Source organism: Vicugna pacos, chromosome 18 (assembly GCF_048564905.1).
Source record: "Vicugna pacos chromosome 18, VicPac4, whole genome shotgun sequence".
NCBI lineage: Eukaryota > Metazoa > Chordata > Mammalia > Artiodactyla > Camelidae > Vicugna > Vicugna pacos.
In genome coordinates, this window is record NC_133004.1 from 45,590,976 (window position 1) to 45,608,838 (window position 17,863).

The 17,863-nt window shown below is 53.0% G+C and overlaps 1 protein-coding gene across 9 annotated transcripts in view; it reads left to right on the forward strand.

The window, feature by feature from the left end:
- IQCE (IQ motif containing E) overlaps positions 1-17,863 on the forward strand; it is a 38,253-nt gene that overhangs the window by 3,207 nt on the left and 17,183 nt on the right. For 3 of the 9 annotated variants that reach the window (XM_072943418.1, XM_072943422.1, XM_072943426.1), the window contains exons 2-12: positions 1,668-1,724; positions 2,893-2,938; positions 5,555-5,683; positions 6,169-6,303; positions 7,184-7,254; positions 11,413-11,526; positions 11,658-11,708; positions 14,139-14,209; positions 15,274-15,346; positions 15,571-15,650; positions 17,046-17,209. In XM_072943418.1, the coding sequence (XP_072799519.1) occupies positions 1,668-1,724; positions 2,893-2,938; positions 5,555-5,683; positions 6,169-6,303; positions 7,184-7,254; positions 11,413-11,526; positions 11,658-11,708; positions 14,139-14,209; positions 15,274-15,346; positions 15,571-15,650; positions 17,046-17,209 (991 nt within the window). The remainder of the gene's footprint in view (positions 1-1,667; positions 1,725-2,892; positions 2,939-5,554; positions 5,684-6,168; positions 6,304-7,183; positions 7,255-11,412; positions 11,527-11,657; positions 11,709-14,138; positions 14,210-15,273; positions 15,347-15,570; positions 15,651-17,045; positions 17,210-17,863) is intronic. The other 6 variants (XM_072943424.1, XM_072943425.1, XM_072943419.1 and 3 more) reach the window with 5 other exon arrangements.

The window sequence follows — 17,863 nt, forward strand, 5'->3', positions numbered from 1 at the left end:
AATCAGGGAGGGGCGGAGCGCTCCAGTCCCTGGTACATAGCCAGTCCCCTAGGCACAGCTGTCCGCCCGCCTCTTCCCCTGGGGAGGACGTCTGGGCCACTGCACAGCAGGGGCAGCACCGTTTCCCTGGAGTGACACGCCTGCGCAGGTCCCACGGTGGAGGGGGTGGTGCCGGATGGTGCTTGGAGAAGGGAGAATGAATTGGCCCTTAATGTGTTTCTTTGCTTTTTTCATACTGTGTATGGCCTCTTTCACTCTGCTGACTGAAGGGGTAGGTCTTGGGTTGTTCTGTGATTTCAGATACTGACTATATTTTACTTCCTTGGTTCCTTCTGGAAGTTATCAGGACTTTATTCAGAACAAGAAATAGTATGGGGAGGGGTGGTTGTAGCTCAGCAGTAGAGCACATGCTTAGCAGGCACGAGGTCCTGGGTTCAATCCCCAGTACCGCCACTCGAAGAAAATAAATAAAGTTAATTAACACCCCCTCCTCCCAAAAAAGAAATAGTGACAAGCCTTCACAAAAGAAAGTTTTGCTACTTTTCTGTGTGGTTTCAACAGTTGGCCTCCATGGCCGGCGGGCACGTCCTTTGTGAGGCCAGGGGCCTGCGCTCAGTTACCACCTTGCTTCCCTCGTCTCCCACGTGATCTGTTCGCAGTTCCCTGCCTTGCTTCCTGGATTTTGCACACCGTTCTCATGTACTTCGTTAAATGAAAACTGCTCTCTGTAATTGTCATTGGCTATTTATACCTTAAAATACCACCTATTTAATGATGTCAAAAATCTAATTCAGTGGCTGGTTTTTTTAGAGTCTTGTTTATTTGGAATGGACTGCCGTCCCCTCGTAACCCAAATGCAGTCACTCCGCACCTTTATCTGGACCCTCCTTGTTTGGGAGGCATGCTGGAGGGTGTCCGACATTACGGCCGCCCCTGTCCGTGTCACAGTGCGGCCTAACACAGACACACGACTCTCCTGGGAAGGTTCCCTTCCCTCGCTGACACACAAGTACTGACGTCAGACAGTGCAGATTCCATTTTGCTCACCGGGCCAGGGCAGCTCCCTGGAGCCAGAAGGCAGGACCCTCTGGATGCCCAGACAGCGCCCGCGTGGGTGGGTGTGCGTGGGACTTCGATTTGTCCTCACCAGGGTGCAGTCGCAGATTCCTGTGCTTTGACGCAAAGATGAAATGGAGGGGGAGGGGTCAATTAAGAGTTAGCAGATACACAAACAGATAATCAGCAAGGTCCTCCCGTAGCACACAGGGAACTGCATTCAGTGTAGTGGAAGAACCTATAGTGGAAGAGAACCTGAAGATGAACATGTAACTGAATCACTTTGCTGTTCACCTGAAACTAACACAATATTGTAAACCAACTATACCTTAATTTAAAAAATTTTTAAAAAGGATATTTTGTCATGTGTGGAATGATGTTGCTAGATTGACAGGCCTGGAGCAGCCCGGCCCACAGTCTGGTTTTGTGTCCCCACTCGTTCCTTCAGGCGCGATGGAACACACTGGCCGCTGCCTGCTCTGAATATGCTGTCTCCTTGAGCTGAGTTTTGGGGTCCTGCGTCAGCAGCACGGCGGGGCTGATTCTGCTCTGAGCGTGACTGTGGAGCCAACTGGTGCCTGAAGGTTTCACTGTCTGATCTGTTCCTCCAGGGAGATGACAGTCTGTCTGCGATCACCTTTGACTCTGACCCTGAGAAGCTGAGTGCGGTGAGTGCGCAGGGGTGGCAGTGGCCGCCGGGCAGGGCTGGCCACTTCCCCTTACACACGGTTCCCCCACAAACGCTGCGCTGAGGGCCAGATCCCCAATTCCAAATGCTGCTCGGCGTTTGAAAAGTCCCAAGGCCTCAGCTGGATCTGAATAACTGGGATTATAATTTAAAATGTTATGAGCAGAGTACATCTGAAGCTAATGAAAGTTCCTGTCCTGCATTTGGCTTTGGCCTGCAACCCCCAGCCCCCAAACCCTGACATGCCAGGGGTCGGAGCAGAGCTCGGTGACGTAGGCAGTGTCGTAGGTGGAAGTGACCGAGGTGTGAGAAAGGAGACCTTGCAGCTGCGGCTCAGAACTGTGCCCAGTCCTGGCCGACGGCCCCGGGGCTGGGAGCCAGCCTGACGGAGATTGGGCAGCGGGCGTGGGCAGGGCCCGGGTCACAGGCACACTGGTGCCCCAACCCGGCCTCCTGGGGTTTGTTTGGAAAGCTGTGCTGGGCAGTGAAGCAGGAGCAGGTGGAATTCTAGCCTCACCCCAGCGCACAGCGCAGCACAGCGGAAATCCGCCAGCAAGCCTCCCCTTGCTCCCAGGACTCCAGGGCGGCTTCCTGGGCCTGCTGGCTGAGATGAGGGGCTCTGCAGAGCTCAGTCCTCCCTCCACGCCACTGAGGACGGGGGCCCGCGATGCTCCCGGGAGGAGCAGGGATGCGAACCAGTCTCCCAGGGGAAGCTCGGCCTGCATGCAGCAGTCCAGTGCGCCCACTGGCAGGGGGTGAGAGGGCTCTCTGTCCAGTGCGACACGGATGGGGGAAGGAGGCATGGAAGGGGCACCCCGGCTGTCGGGGGAGCGCTCTCCCAGACAGGCCAGTCCTGCCGCCCCTGCCCTCTGCCTCACCCCCAAGTCCCGCCCCGGCGTGGGGACGGCCGGTGGGCGCCCTCAGTGCGGGTCTCAGTCGGTACACCTGTCTGTGCTGGGGCTGCGCTGCCCGTGTCGGGGCCTCCCTGCACTCTGTCTCCCTTTGCTCAGGCTCTGCCTAGTCTGGGCGGGTTAGCCTACCAGCCCGGCGCTTCTGAGCACACCGGGGACGCCGGTGCTCCCTGGCGGGGACATGCTGGCTGCTGGGGAAGCCTCCGCCTGCTTTACGCGGTCTCTGCTTTCTTTCAGAAAGCAAGGAGGAGAAGTTTCCACAAGCCTCCGCCCACATCCCTGAGTGAGTATGACCAGGGCCCACCTTTCGAATTCCCAGTTTAACTCAGAGGCTGGTTCTCGGGAGCTGTCCTTCCTGGTGTCCTGCGAGAAGGGTCAGGAATGTTTTCTTCTCTGAATACTTAGGACCTTCCTGCCGGTTTGCTCCGTTTTGTGTTGGGACCTTGGGGGCACGCTCCTGGGTCAGCGCCTTCCCCAGGTGTCCCAGTGGGAGGAGGCCCAGCAGGGGCTGAGGTCCGGAGTTGTCACTGTCCCAGGGAGCCCCTCCACAAGACGCAGTGCTTCCAGCCTTTTGTGTGCTCTTTTTGGAGTCGCCTCGCTCTTCCCAAGGCCACCAAAGTGAAGGAAAGGCAGGACTTGTTCCCTGAGACCCAGAGCAGCTCATCGGGTGCTGGGCTGAGTTCTCTGCTTCCCGCTGTCTTTGGGACAGACCAGGCCCTGGGTTGGCTTCCCCTTGCTGCCCGCAGTCCTGCAGCCTGGCCCGACCTTGTTAAGTGCGTGTGTGCGTGTGTCTGTATGTCTCTTATGTACACATGTATTTCCAGCGTACTGTCCTAAGCATGACACTCAGAGAACACAAATGAGCTTTCATATTAGCCCCAGAAAACATAATTAGGAAGATAAATTCCTGCAAAGGAAAGCAAGCGTGTCTTATTATTACAAGTAAATATGAACATTGGGAAGAAATCATCCAGCAGTTTGGGCTTTGGGTGTCTTGCTCTCCTTCCCTGGAGAAAACTGAGAGCAGATGTGAAGTGACAGTGTGGGTGTTGTGTGTTAGACCTCCTCGTTTCAGACCATTTTGTTTAAGTCTTTTTTGTCGAGAAAGTACCTAAGGTTAGACCATCTTTCATTATTCTTCCTGGAAGTCAAACATTTCAAGCGTTGAAAATACTAACAATCAAATTTTATCTTGATTTCTGTGAATGTCAGAATTGTGTTTTCACGTAATTTAGAGTGGCCAGACCCCCCAAAGCATTAAAAACTGGAGGGGGTGTGCTGTAACTCAGTGGCCTCGCCGTGCTCACCCCAGCCACGCCGGGCACCTCTCGTCCCTGCACAAGTTCTGGCCCCCAGCACAGTGCTCACCTGACACGACGCACTGTGTCCCCTCCGCTGAGCTGCCTCTTCTCTCAGGGCCCTGCCATGCTCCCCAGGTCTCAGGCCGCCCTGTCCCGGGCCCCCGCCGCCCCCTTCCCTATCCTCTCTCAGTAGGTGTGCTCCTGTCTGATTTCCGGGCCAGAGCAGCAGAGCCATGTCTGTCCTGTTCACTTAATTAGTGTTTTACTTTAATTCCCAATCTCGGTCCCTGTGGGTCTGTAGCTCCCGCTGTTCTGCGATTTTTCAGTGGGCAGAGCCCCCTGAGGAGGGCGGGCCGGCGGCCATGTTTCCGGGCTTCCCGGGTTCACTGGTGCTCAGGCGTGTCAGCCACCACCGATGTCCACCTCCTGCTGCGTCCCCTCTTCCCTCTTCCCGGCTTTCTCCATAGGCCACCTTTCGCTGAAGGGTTCTTACTATTTATTGGTGAATCCCAGCCATTTAGGAGGGAAATGTCGTTTGTGGGCTTTTTTCTGATCACTGGCTTTCATGAATGAGCACTTACATGCATGTTTAAAGTTTGGAAGGCCTTCCAAATACCCTGGAAATGGAGCACAGTGGTCCTGGGGCTGGAGGGGCCTCAGGGTCCAATGTGCCTTTACTCCCTCGTCCTGAACAATAATGGAAAACGTTCCATAAATCCTGAAACCGTGGAAAAATCTTTGAAATTTCAAGAAATTAAATATATTAGACTTAGAATCTCAGGACCTTCTACAGATACAAATTTCTTTGGTATTTAAGAAATACAAGTACATTTTATGAACAACTTGGTTATGCATAAATTTGCGTAATTTCCCTACTTTACATAATTAAAGAGTAAAATCCCAGATTAAAATATAATTTTAAAATCTCTCCCTCATTTTGATGACAAAATAAAAAATGACTTGGAAAAGTATACTTTTTTCTCATTTCTTCTATTTTACATATTAAGTTCTAAATAATATTACTTGCATATTCTGTGGCAACATGAAAGAAGTATTTACAGTGTTAAGTATAAAGGATATAAAATTGTGTGTTCGCTATGACTGCGACTCTGTAAAAATACATACATATCTGAAAAAGTTGAATGGGAAATTAAGTAATGTAATATTGGTAGAATTTTGGATCCATGTTTTATTTTGTTTTCTGTTTTTGTCTCTGTTTTGGGGGGAGGTAATTAGGTTTATGTGTTTAGTTATTTATTTGGGCTGGGGATGGAGCCCAGGACCTGGTGCCTGCTAAACACACACTCTACCACTGACCTATACCCTCCCCCTCCCCCGGATTCATATTTTAAAATAAATTTCCCCTATGTTATTTCTTTACAATAGGATTTTAAAAACAGATGTAAGTACACATATGCAGCAGAGCTGCACTTTATAACGTGTTATAACATGTTTTTTATTTTTGTCAGAACGTGTTCTTCTGGGCTTGTTACTATGTCCTTGCGAATGTTTTGCTTTGCCATTTTTGTCTTTCTAAAGCATGTATGTCAAGGGGGATCGATACTTTGCGCCTCTAAAACCATGTGTTGGCTTTTTAGAATCACCTTATCATGCTAAGCCGAGCAAAGTGGCCTCCTGGAGAGCTCTGAGGACAGCAGCGAGCATGCCCCTCGGCAGCAGAGTGTCCTTGACCCCCCAGAAGCTGTGGCTGGGAAGCTCCAGGCAAGGTATGTGGTCCCCGCAGAAGCCCTTCGTGCCCCAGAGAGGAGTGCTAAGAATGGCGGGTGGGGACTTGAGATAGAGCTCTAAATACCGCTCGCCTGAATGACAGTGTTCTGAACGTTCTCAGAGACACAGTGCCTCTGCTTTCACGCAGCGCAGAGTGTAGTCCGCATGTGGTCTGCGTGCGAGGGCCTCAGCTGGCCCGGCACCGCCGCCCGCCCGGGGTGGGGCCCCGGGGAGTGCCACGGCGCCCCTCCTGGCTTGCAGGAGCCGGCTGCTCAGCTGGGGGCGGAGGGAATATTCAGACCACCGAGATGGGCAGATGCGACCGATCGGGGCTTTATCTGTCTTGAGAGCTGGTGGTCGAACGTGTGCCACACGCTGCTGGTGGCCCTGAGTGTTCTTCATCCGGAAGACTGATTATAGAGACCACGCCTCCTATTGTACCTGCTTGTACCTGTTCTGTTAAATCCGTGCACATTCAAACCAGGAAGTCTGACCCAAGCCCTGAGATCAGACCTCACCTTGGAGCGTGCGTGGACCACCCCCCCCAGCAGCACCCCCGACTATCTGACAGAAGCCATAAGAATGAGGAGGTCAAATCTCAGGCGTTCTGCCAGCCACGGTGAGCATGTTGATGGTGACATGGCCGCCACTGAGGAAGAGCGAGAGGAAGGGCTCTGGGGCTTGGGGGTGAGCTGTGACAGTGAGATCTGGGGTTCCATCTGTAGGAGTCTGCGGGTGTGCTGAGGACGGTAGCCCCTGAAGGTCCGTCCCGCCCCTGATGTGGGCGGGGACATCTTCCGGGGCTTCAGTGTGCCTGCCTCCTGACACTTGGGGTCCTATTTCAATTTACTGGATAAGCAGTCTTAGAGATAAAAACTGTAAAGAGTACTAAAAAGCCCAAATCTCACCAGAAAGAGTTGGTTAGTTTTCATGTTTCTGTCCTCCTGTCTGGTGTTAAGCTGGGTGTTTCCTCCCTCGGCTGGCACTGCTTTTCCTGTCCGCCCCGTGGGAAGTGTGGAGACAGCGTGTCCCAGTGCCCGCAACATCCCCTTGCTGCACCGGCCGCTGGCAGGGCCATTTTGGGCTTGTGTGTCAGAGTCCTGGCCCTTCAGGGATCACACGGCGCGGAGCGCCCCGCACACCGTCCGTTAGACGCGGGCGTGCTCGTCAGTGTGAGCGCATGTGTGTTTGTTTTTTTATTATGTTTGCTGTTTATCATATCACTTCCCCGTTAGACTCCCGTCTTTACTCCTTTACTATAATTAAGCCCCGAGTTCACATGTTTCATTTTCTCTTCCTTCATCTTTCTGGATTTCCTCACTTTTGGGGAAAGAGCACGATCAGTTTAAAAATGTGGAAATACTTTTGCTTTTCTTTTTTATTCTCCTTTAAAAAAAAAAAAGGGATAATGTTATTAACTTGCAGGTTTTCCTTAAGGTATAGCCCAGAACTCTTGCCTTTCAGACGGCCCTGTAAGAGGGCTGTGTTTCTCCCTGCAGGCTCCGTTCCTGGGACCCCCATCCACAGAGAGAAGGAGGACATGTATGATGAGATCATCGAGCTGAAGAAGGTAGTGTTTCCAGCTTTTCTTTGTTGATTTTAAGCAGGAAAGCCTGCTAATGACAGTGGCTGGGAAGTCAGCATCCGTGCTGGGATTATCTGTGGGGAAAGAACACGCGGTTTGGAGGGACACCTGGGTCTGACGCCTGGCCTGGGGTCTGAGGAGCTGGGCGACACTGGCTAGAGGAAGGCCTCGCACCAGCGGCGGGCATGAGGGGCCGACGGTGGTTGGAGCCCACCTGCGCCCGGCCTGTCCGGCACGGTGGAGAGGACTGGGGTAGTCCTTGTGCGCCCTGAGGCTCGGCGTTGTGATAAGGTCACTGGGGGTGCTGTTACCAGAAACCTCCCGTGTGTGTAATTCTTTGGTGTTAACGGCACTGCGCACGCCCGACCTCAGTGGGGCTCTGCAGGAGCCCCTGGATAGCTTACAGCTGTCATCTGGTGATGACCCGGAGACTCGGCGAGGTTAGGCGTCCAGCCGAGTTCAACCAGTAGCAGAACCGGGCTTTCTGGCGAGGCCCTCTGCCACCCGGGGCTGAGGCTCTTCTCGCTGACCCTTGCTGCTGCCCTCCCTGAAGCACCCGTGGCACTGCAGTTCATGATCACCACCCTCGTCACCTTCACCACCGCCAGGATTGCCGCCTGCTCTTTAATATCTGCACATACTCATGTGCCGCTGGGGGAGCGGCTGGGGCTCCCCCCACCGCCACGCTGGTCTGTGCACAGACCTGCCTTCCCCACCAGGCGAGCTGGACCTCGAGGGCTGCGATCAGTCTGGGCGGCAGGGGTTCGGCAGGGTGCTGGCGGCCAGCGTGCCCAGGGCCCGGTGAGGAGCCTGGCAACCGTCGCGCCTGAGCAGCGGGACACTGCCCTCTCCTGGGTCCAAGCATGCCCAGGGATGTGTAGCAGTGGAAGTCTTGCCCAAGGGGTCACTGCAGCCCCGTCTGGGGAGGTGTTCAGCGAACGTGGGGTGACTTTCCCCAGGGTGCCACAGGAGAATTCTTATCTGGGTTCGGAGACTGTACTGCGTGAGCTCAGAGTCCCTGAAACTGCGACTAATCCCCACAGCAGCACTCTCGGAAGGAGCTTTCCTGGGGCAGAAACAAGTCTCTGGGTAGCATCGTACTGACTTTATTCAAACGAAGTCAGCCTGAGCTTCTCAGTCCCGACAGAAGAGAGTTTTACTTTCAACACTGTTGCTCCAGGATCTGGAGCGTCCAGGGTAGCTTTCCTCAAGCAAGTGATGCGTCGGTTTCCTGTTGAAAAACAGGGATGATAATAACAGTACCATTTCTCAGGGTTGTTGTGAGGGTTCGTAGACTAGCCCACGAAAGGGCGGTAGTGCCCTGCCTAACATGCAGTCCGAGGTCAGCCTGTCATACGCTCGCTGTGACACAATGGCAGCCTCCCAGGAAGTCACGATGCTAGGGCAGAGAGGCCCTGGCACCCTCACCCCGTCTCCTCCAGTGGTTACGCCTCACGTGACAATTGTGCAATATCGAAACCAGGAGACTGATGTCGGGGTGCAGGGTGCATATGTAGTTCTGGGTCACATCATCTCATGTGTAGACCTGTGTAACCAGCATTGCAGTCAAGACACATGATGGCCCTGACACCCCAGAGATGTCCTCATCCTGCCCCTTGATGTCACGCCCACCTCCCTCCCCACCCACCACCCCTCACTCCTGGAAACCACTGATTTTCCTCCATCTCTGGAATGTTGGCATCTTGACAGTGTCATGTAAATGGAGTCGTGTGGTGTGTGACCTCGGGCTTGTCTCCTTCCGTTCTTTCTCGTGAGGTCCATCCTGGCTGTCGCTTGTGTCTGTAGTTCCTCCCCCTCAGACTGTGTTACTGCCTACTGCCCACTGTGATATGTTGTATTTTTTAATGCATTTTTAATGCATTTTTTGGACCCGTGATTGTTTGGAATCGTGTTGTTTGGTTTCTAAGAGTTAAAGATTTTCCCGTTTTTGTTGTCGACCTCTAGTTTGACTCCACAGAATGCACTCAATAACCTCATTTCTTGGACGTTTGTTGAGGTTTGCTGTGTGGCCCACGATGTGGTCTGTCTACACGTGGGCTCCGTGGACATTTGGAGAGACGGGCATTCTGAGGCCGGGTGGAGCATTCCACGAATGTCCCTTGGCGCCTGTCGGTTGTTGGTGGTCTGAGTTCTTTCGTGCCCCTGCTGACCTTCTGTCCCGCTGCTCCATCAGTTGTTGGGAGAAGGGTGTTGATGTCTCCAATGTAATTGTGGGTTTCTTGGTTTCCCCTGTCAGCTCTGTCGGGTGTCACCTCACGTGTTTTCCAGCTCTGCTTGGTGGACACACATTTAGGACTGCTGTCTTGTTGGGGGCCGGACCCTTACAATCATTACGTAATGTCCCATTCTGTTCGGTCAGTTTCCCTTCTCTGCTTTGTCTGATGTTAGTTCAGATTAACGATTTGATGAATGTTTTTTGATGAATGTTTCAATGGCATCTCTCTCTATCCTTTTACTTTCGAGTTTCTTACAGACAGCATGTGGATGGGTCACGCTTTTTCATCCGCTTTGCTAGTCTCCGTCTTCTGATTGGTTTGTTTGGATCGTTTACATTTAATGTAATTATTGGTATGTTAGTATCTAACTCGCCAATCTTGCTTTGTGTGTGACCTGGTCACCACTGGATGGTGAGAGTCCTGGCCCTCCAGTTGGCCTCCTCTGACACACCTTCCCCCACCCCCAGCCCCAGTGAGGAGGGGTGGGCACCTTGCTGCAGCCTGGCAGGCTGGGGTCCAGGCTCCCCAGCAGTGTTTCCTGCGCTCTTTCCCTGGGCCGGAGCAGTTACTGTACGTGCATTTTCTGCCTTGTTAGGCTGCCCCTTTTTGCCAGAGAGCAGAGGCTTTTCCTGTCCCTGCCCACTGCCTTGTCCAGCGTGGGCCCCTGCAGCAGCCAGGCCAGGGCATGCGAGGCAAAGGAGAACTGGAGGAGCCCCCTGCTTGTCGTTGTCTGGATCCTGAGGTCCCGGCTAGTCTTCCTCCTCCTCTCCACCTTTCCGAGTCTTCTTGTGTTTGCTTTACATGCAGTGACCGAGGTTTTTAGCTGTACTGAGCAGGAGGAATAGGGAAAAGTGAGTGTACTCCGTATTTCTGGAAGCAGAATTCCCATGACCGGATTTCTTCTCTTTCCTAATGACTGTGTATTAACTGACTTACTCACTGAACACTCATCAAGAGCCAGGCATCTCTCCTGCCAACTGTGGGCATGTGGCTGGCTTTCCAGGCATCCCTCAGTGGGACGCACACTTTGAATTGTCTTTTCAGTGGTGGCAGCTGGGTTTGTTCAGACATTCAGACTCTTCTGAGCACCACAAGCCCCTTGAAAGGAGAAGGACGCCTCCAAGATAACTGGCTAATTCGGGTGCGGGCCGATGCTGGAAGTGGGGTAACTGTAGCACTGGCCGACCTGTGCGGCCGTTTCCCCATGAGGCTTCTGAGCACGGTCTTAACCGTACACTTTCAGGTTGTGTGGCTTCACAGACAAGGAAAAGGCTTTTTCAAGTGAGGACATTGAAAACAAAACTTTGGAATACCCTAACCCTTCCATCACCATTTCATAAAAGGACTGTATGTGTCCAAAACAGTAGGAAGGACACAATTTCAAAATACAGGAGAGTTGTAAACATTAAATAAACTTCGTTTTGTGAAAAATTGATAGTCTTTCTTCTAAACTCACCACGGGCTGGTGAAAAATTCATCCACAGATAAGCGTTCGGGAACCATAGCTCGGACTAACTGAGCCTTAGTTGAGAAGAATTTTAAAAGGACATTAGACTATGATGAGGTGTGGTGTCAGAAACATGGGCTTTCCCACGCGGACGTGGAGAACACGTCGTGTTGGCACCTTCCAGACTCGCTGCTGACAGGACTGATTTGTGGAGCAGCGTTTGCGGCTGGCGGGGGTGGGTGCTGTTGGCGCTTTGGGTGGCAGTTCCTAGCTGTGTGGGTGGTCCTGCCCCTAATGAGGCAGGTGACATCCAGACCTCCCTCACCCCCCCCGCCCCCGCACACACAGTGCCCTGATTGGGAACTAGACGGCTTTTAAAACGCCTCTCAACTCAGTGTCTCACTGGGTGTCTGTGTGCACGGTGTGTGTGTCCGTACGTGTGGTCCTTCTGTCCTTCAGTCATTACACATGCAGAAGAGTGATGTGGATCTGATGAGAACAAAGCTTCGGCGCTTAGAAGAGGAAAACAGCCGAAAGGACCGGCAGATAGAACAGCTCTTGGATCCGTCCCGGGTAGGTTCCTGGCCTCCGCGGCGGTGTCCAGATGCTGGTGGGGGGGGTGGGGGGGATGCAGGGCCCTCGGCCGACTCACGAGGGGGCGCTAAACCACACCTTGTCTTCATTTCTCCATCTGCTCACTGCAGGGCCCGGATTTTGTTCGGACTCTGGCAGAGAAAAGGCCTGACACTGGCTGGGTGAGTATAATCTCAGCAGAACAGGTAACCTGTCCTCTGAAATCTGGTGTTAGAAGCAGCCTTTAGAGGAGTGGCAGGTTTCAGGAGGGGCTCAGGGGGGAGGCTAGTAGGCTTACCATTGGCCCAAAGGCTGCTGTAGGAAAGGGTCATCACAGAGGGGGACTGAAAAAAAACACATCAGACTTAACAGATGACACTGATTTAAAACAGGGAAACAAAGCAGGAATATAATTAGGGCCTTAAAACACATACGAACCCCTCTTGTGTGTTGTGTAATAATACATCACAGATTGAATGGAACAAAATTATGGAAAGTGGAACCACTGTACCATAATGCCGTGGCAATAAACTATAGCAGTTGGAGAAAAACGTATCGCAATAAATCTCGTATGAGTCAAGGAAACACATGTTTATAAGAAATCAAAAATGCTAAAAGAAAACCGGCAGGGATTCAACGTTGAGATCGTTGAACACAAAATCACATTAATGATGTGATTAATGGGTTTGAGAACATAAATTTAAAATTTACAATAAAACCCATAAGACTACAAAGGAAAGTGGGTCAGTGTAAGGGGGAGGGGGCAGAGGGCGGGCACTGCTGATGAACACAGCGGAGTTTTTCTCCAGAATATGCAACGAATCCCTGCAAATCGATAAGGAATAAAAGCGGTCTACTCTGAATAAAGGATTACAGCCTAGCTCTCTGCTGAAACAGCACAAAGTAAATGCTTAAGTGCTTGCGAACCAATCGATGTATTTCCACAATAAGTAGTTTTTAAATAACAGAACTCTTAAACGCTGTAGAGTTGTACAGTTTGCACATTGGACTTTTTGTCATGGGGACGTCAATTCCCATTTTTAAAATCAGGAAGCTGAGGTTGAGAGCTTTACCCAAACGGCTCACAGTGAGTGACCGTTAGCTCTGTGAAGGCCGGGACGATGTGACCGTGTGCAGTGACGATCTGTGACACTGTGCCTGCTGGTGGTTGAATAATGCTCTTTTTAGGACTATGTCTCAAGAAAGAAATCCAGTACAAGAAGCCATCTGCACAAGGATATTTATAGCTGTCCAGTTTAGGGGGAAACTTGAGGTGAAGCCAGTCACATTGGAATACCGCTGTATCAAAACATGTTCCGAAAGACATTTTTAAATATATATATATATATATATATATATATGTATATAAAATAGCACAGCTACGTTTAGAAATGTCTATATGATTAATTTGGTGAGGATGTAGAATTCTATAAATAATGAATGCTTGTACAGAGAAAAGGCTTTTTGCATTTTTGTTCTGATGCTGTGTTTTTTTTTAAATTAAAGTGGGTTAAAAGTAGACATTGTAGATCGCAAGGGTGGGGGCAGTTTTCCCTCTGCTGCCCTTTGCCAGACCTCTGCCCTGTGACGGAACGCTTGTGCTCGTCCTCATCTGCCCTGGAGAAGCACTTGCGTGTGCGCACAGGGAGTTTCCATTGAAGGGGCTTGTAGTAGCACAAACTGGTAACGTATCAGTATCTGTCAGCAGGGTGGGGAACTGGACCGTGTATGTTCCTGTCCTGGAAGGAGGACATAAGTCCGCAGGAACTGGCTGGGCAGAGTAGCAAGACAGTTTGTTGAGTGGAAAAAAAAATGCAGGTTGCAGAAAGATATGTGTGGGAGGATCCCACTTATGTAAACAGATGTACAAATGCCAGAATCTCTGTGGTTGTGCACACGTGTGTGCATGCGTAAGCTAAGGTCTATACACAAAGTTGATAATGACATTTAGTTGAGAGGGGTGAGGTCAAAGGCTGTAGTTTCATCTATAATTCTTTTTACAAGCAAATATATTCAAGTATTACTAGGATAACGAAAAACGACCTTAAAATCCAATTAAAAAGTTGTTTGACTGCTGAAGAAGAAAAAACGGGGTGTTCTTTGGGGAATATACGGGTGTTATCTCCCAGAGCCTGCACTAACGGAGCAGGAAGCAGCCGGGCGGGAGGGCCCTCAGGGCCGCCCTGGCCTGGGCCCCGCGGCCCGGCCGCCTCCAGCCCTGCTCCCTCCCCGCGCGGTGCTGTGGACCGAGTTGTCACGGGCCTCGGCTCCTGGGTTTTGTATCTAAACCCCAGTGTAGGTGCTGTCCCCCGTCCGCAGTGCGAGTGTGGAGTGGGCTGGAGGGGGAAGGCTGCAGCTTTGTGGGGGCACCCCCGTACCTCCGCTTACTCTCCACTCTGCTCTGGTGGGCGGGACGGCTGGCCCCCTCTCTCCTGGCTGCACCTGGAGCCTGGAAGAGACGCCGGCGAGTGAACGGGCAGGACTGGGGATGCTGCCCTGTCCGCCGGCAGGGGACACCCAACCCAGCCTGCGGACAGGGCGGTCTGCGTCTTGGGGGCGTTGGGGGGGACCGCAGGGACGGTCAGCTTGACGCGGTGGTGTCCCGTTGGCAGGTGATCAACGGGCTGAAGCAGCGGATTCTCAAGTTGGAGCAGCAGTGCAAGGAGAAGGACAGCACCATCAAGTACGGGGAGGCGGCGGGCGGGGCGGGGCGGGGCGGGGCGGGGCGTGGGCTGAGGCCGGCTGGGCCGCACGCATGCGCACACGCACGTGCACGCGCATCCTGCGGCTCTCACCACCCGCGTTCGCCGTCTCCGCAGCTGCAGCTGCGCTTCCCACGTCCATCCTCCGCCCACGTCCCTGTCCCAGCTTCACCTTTCTGCTCCCTCTTCCAGACGTCACCAAGGAACAGTGTTCCTTCTCCCTAATCCTTCCTTGTCCTGTTACGCTGGAGAAACGCTTTCCCTCCGTCGTCTTCTGTGACCACGTTTTACTCCGGCGTGAACTTTAGGGACCTCGATGCGAGCCGTGAGCGCTCGGCCACGCGCTCGCCGGCTGCCTGTCTTTGCTGTGCGGTGCCCCACCTACCCTGGCGCTGTTTCTAGTGCTGCTACACAGACTCCTTTCCTGCTGTTGGGTCACCAAGGGAGAGTCTTTCCCCGCTGTGTCTGAGTTTATCTAAGGAAATCTACGTTTTCACTTTCTACTGCCCCGTGTACCCTCTTATACACTAGCTCTCCCTCCCTTTTGTCTCTGCTGAAATTGTCGGCTTTAAGCATTTATTGTTGGCTGGGCTTTTCTGGTTCAGATTGCTGCACTCGGTGACTTGACTTTCCTTTCTCTGTTAGAGCCTTGTGCCTAAAGTCTGTGAAAAGTTGAGGACAAGAACATCTCCCCACCTTCCCCAAAGATGACTTGTCCTGTCTAACCCTGAGGTCTTTCTCCATAGTTACTCCAGTTTTTAAAGACAGCCTCTTAAAGCAGAGACTGTCCCCTGGGAGTCTGTTACCTCAGCCTGGAAAGTGGCTGGTCCCACATGGAAGGGCCCTGTGGGGGCGGGAGTTCTCTCCTCATCCGTCTTGTGCAAGGCCTCCTGCCAGCTGAGGGCCGGCCCAGGCTCCCCCCACCCACCCAGCCGGCTCTCTTCCAAAGCCCGTCCTTGTCCGGTGTTCTGGGAAACACACTTCCTCCTGCTGTGCCTGGGAGTGCTGGCAGTCTGCCACGTTAACTCTGAACTTGGGTTTTCAGCAAACTGCAGACTGACATGAAGACTACCAACTTGGAGGAGATGAGGGTCGCCATGGAGACGTATTACGAGGAGGTGTGTGCCCTCTCGCCCAGAGCAGGGTGCGGGCTGGGAGAGTGCGGGAGGGTGCGTGCTGGCCTGGCTGCGTGCGCCGTGGGAACCTCCTCTGGTCCATCTCAGCTTGAACACAGCGCTTACCTGCTGCCCGGGCAGAAGCTGGGACTGAGCCCCGGGTTCTCAGAGGAAGGTCTCTGCTGGTCTCGTGTTGTATTTACTGCACTTTACCTTGATGTTTACAGACTCGTCGTCTCCAGACTCTCCTGGCAAGTTCTGAAACGACAGGGAAGACGTATGAGCCTCTCTTTGGGAGCCATGTTTTGTGGGTTGCCTTCCCGGTCAGCTGCCCTCAGTGGTGCAGGCCTTGCGTGGAGACCGCAGACACTGCCCAAAACTTAGGAGCAGCGCCCTGCTGTGTTCATGGCTAGAGCCGATGCTTCCCCCTGGGACGGTGCAGCTGTGGCCTCGCTACAGCCACGCGCTGACGCCGGACAGCGTGTTCCGCGCTCAAACTGCTTAACGTTTCCAGCAGAGCATTAGGAAACAGACCTAATTTCAAAGCAGACCTTCCTTCCAGGAAGGCACTTAGTACCAAGTATGAGTTCACCTTGCCACGCAGGTTTCCTAGGAGAGACAGCAGAGTTTCCTTATCTGGTCGATTTCCTGTACCCCTTGGCCCTTTCCGAGACGACATTGCGCTTTTAACAGACTCAGGATGGAGTGGCCACTGTCATAGATTTGGTTGTGGCCCCGGCCCCTGCAGTGAGTCGCTGACACTGCTGAGCACGGACACTGCCAGGCACGCTCTCCCCTTTTTCTGTTTCCCCCTAGTCGTTTAGAATGGGGGTTGGCAAACTCTGTAAAGGGCCAGGCAGGAGTCACAGTCGATTCCCGTTGCTCCCGGAGTGGTCACAGCATTTCCGTCAGCCAGGCAGCATGAAACCTGCCGTTGTGTGTGTTCCTGTTGACGGACACCGTATTTCGTGTACATTGTTGGTTCATCAACGCTGCATGCACGACCAGCTGCACTGTGACTCGGGCTGAACAAAGCTGGTCTAACACACATGTGTGGTTCCTCCTGAGTCACTTACTTTTAGTGACTGCAAACTGCACTGCAAGGACCATTTAAAATGGTGAAACCGCCAACAGAGAGCACAAACGTGAGGCACCAGGTAGACCACGAAAACCACCCTACTGACAGCACAAGATCTGAGACCAGAGGTGCCCGCCCAGGGCTCAGACACACCTCCCCTCTGCCCGTGCCTCAGAGTGACCACAGAGGCACACAGCTGTCGATTTGGGGGTTACGAATACATGTTAGCGAGAAGGCGAATTTGCAGATTTGGAATCTATGAATAATGGGGTGCGACTATTTTAGACTTTGTGGAATAAGAGACAAAATCAAAACTAGTATCTCGGTACGTTTGGAACAATAGAGACAAGAAATTTCCATGCATTTTTTAGTGGCACTATTTAAAACCGACTACTAATGGCTGGATGCAGTATTTTGCTACACGGGTTTGCTAATGAGGAGGGTTGGGGGGGATAACAGCTTCCCGTCTGGAGTTCAAAGTTAGTGTTCCCTGTTAAGCTGCAAACATTAGTCTGCAGAAACTGCTCTGAGCCCCCAGGACATCACACGCCTACCCCTCAGTCTGGACGTGGATTGAGCCAGTTGAGGAACTCAGCCTTGGCCACTTGGTCTTGTTGCTCCTAGGCCTCCAGTGGAGAAGAAAATCGGCCTTAAAAAGCAGAAAAAAATGAGCAGTGCCTTCCTGAGCTTGTCCCGCAGCGTCCAGGAGCTCACAGAGGAGAACCAGAGCCTGAAGGAAGACCTGGACCGCATGCTGAGCAACTCCCCCACCATCTCCAAGATAAAGGGTACCTGCTTCCCAGAACCACCAAGGTGGGGGCGGGGGGAGTAGATGCCAGCAGAGGGTCCATGTCCCATGCCCCCAGCGGGAAGATGTGGTGCCTGCCAGAGGGTCCCGGCCCTCCCTCCCTCCTTCCCTCCCAGCCACCAAGGCCTGTTTCACTGTCTGCAGATGCAGACCACTGGGCCACACTGCTTCAAAGTGTATTCCAAAACGTGGTGCTTTGTGCCAGGCACTGTTCTAGACACTGGAGGTAGAGTAGAAGGAACATGTGCGGATCCCCGAGGAGGTGCGTCCTAGCGGACAGAGGAGAAGCCAGCAGGTCAAATGCGCGTGCGTCAGCTGGGAATAGTGCTGTGAAGCATAGTAACGGGAAGGAGGCAGCGGGTCAGGGGCTGTGGTGTGCACCTGTGATGGGGTCCGGGAAGGCCCCATGACACAGCAACAGCTGAGCACAGGCCTGGTGGGGAGGGACAGCCACGCCCACAGCGGGGGAAGGGCACTCCAGGCTGGGGAGCAGCGGGCACAGAGGCCCTGAGTGTGCCTGGCAGGTTTGCAGGCCAGTGAGGCGGCCCCGTGCCCAGCCAGGTAGCGGTGGGAGTCGTGGCAATGAAGACAGAAGTGGGGGCAGGCGAGAAACAGGGCCTTGATGGTCACTCAA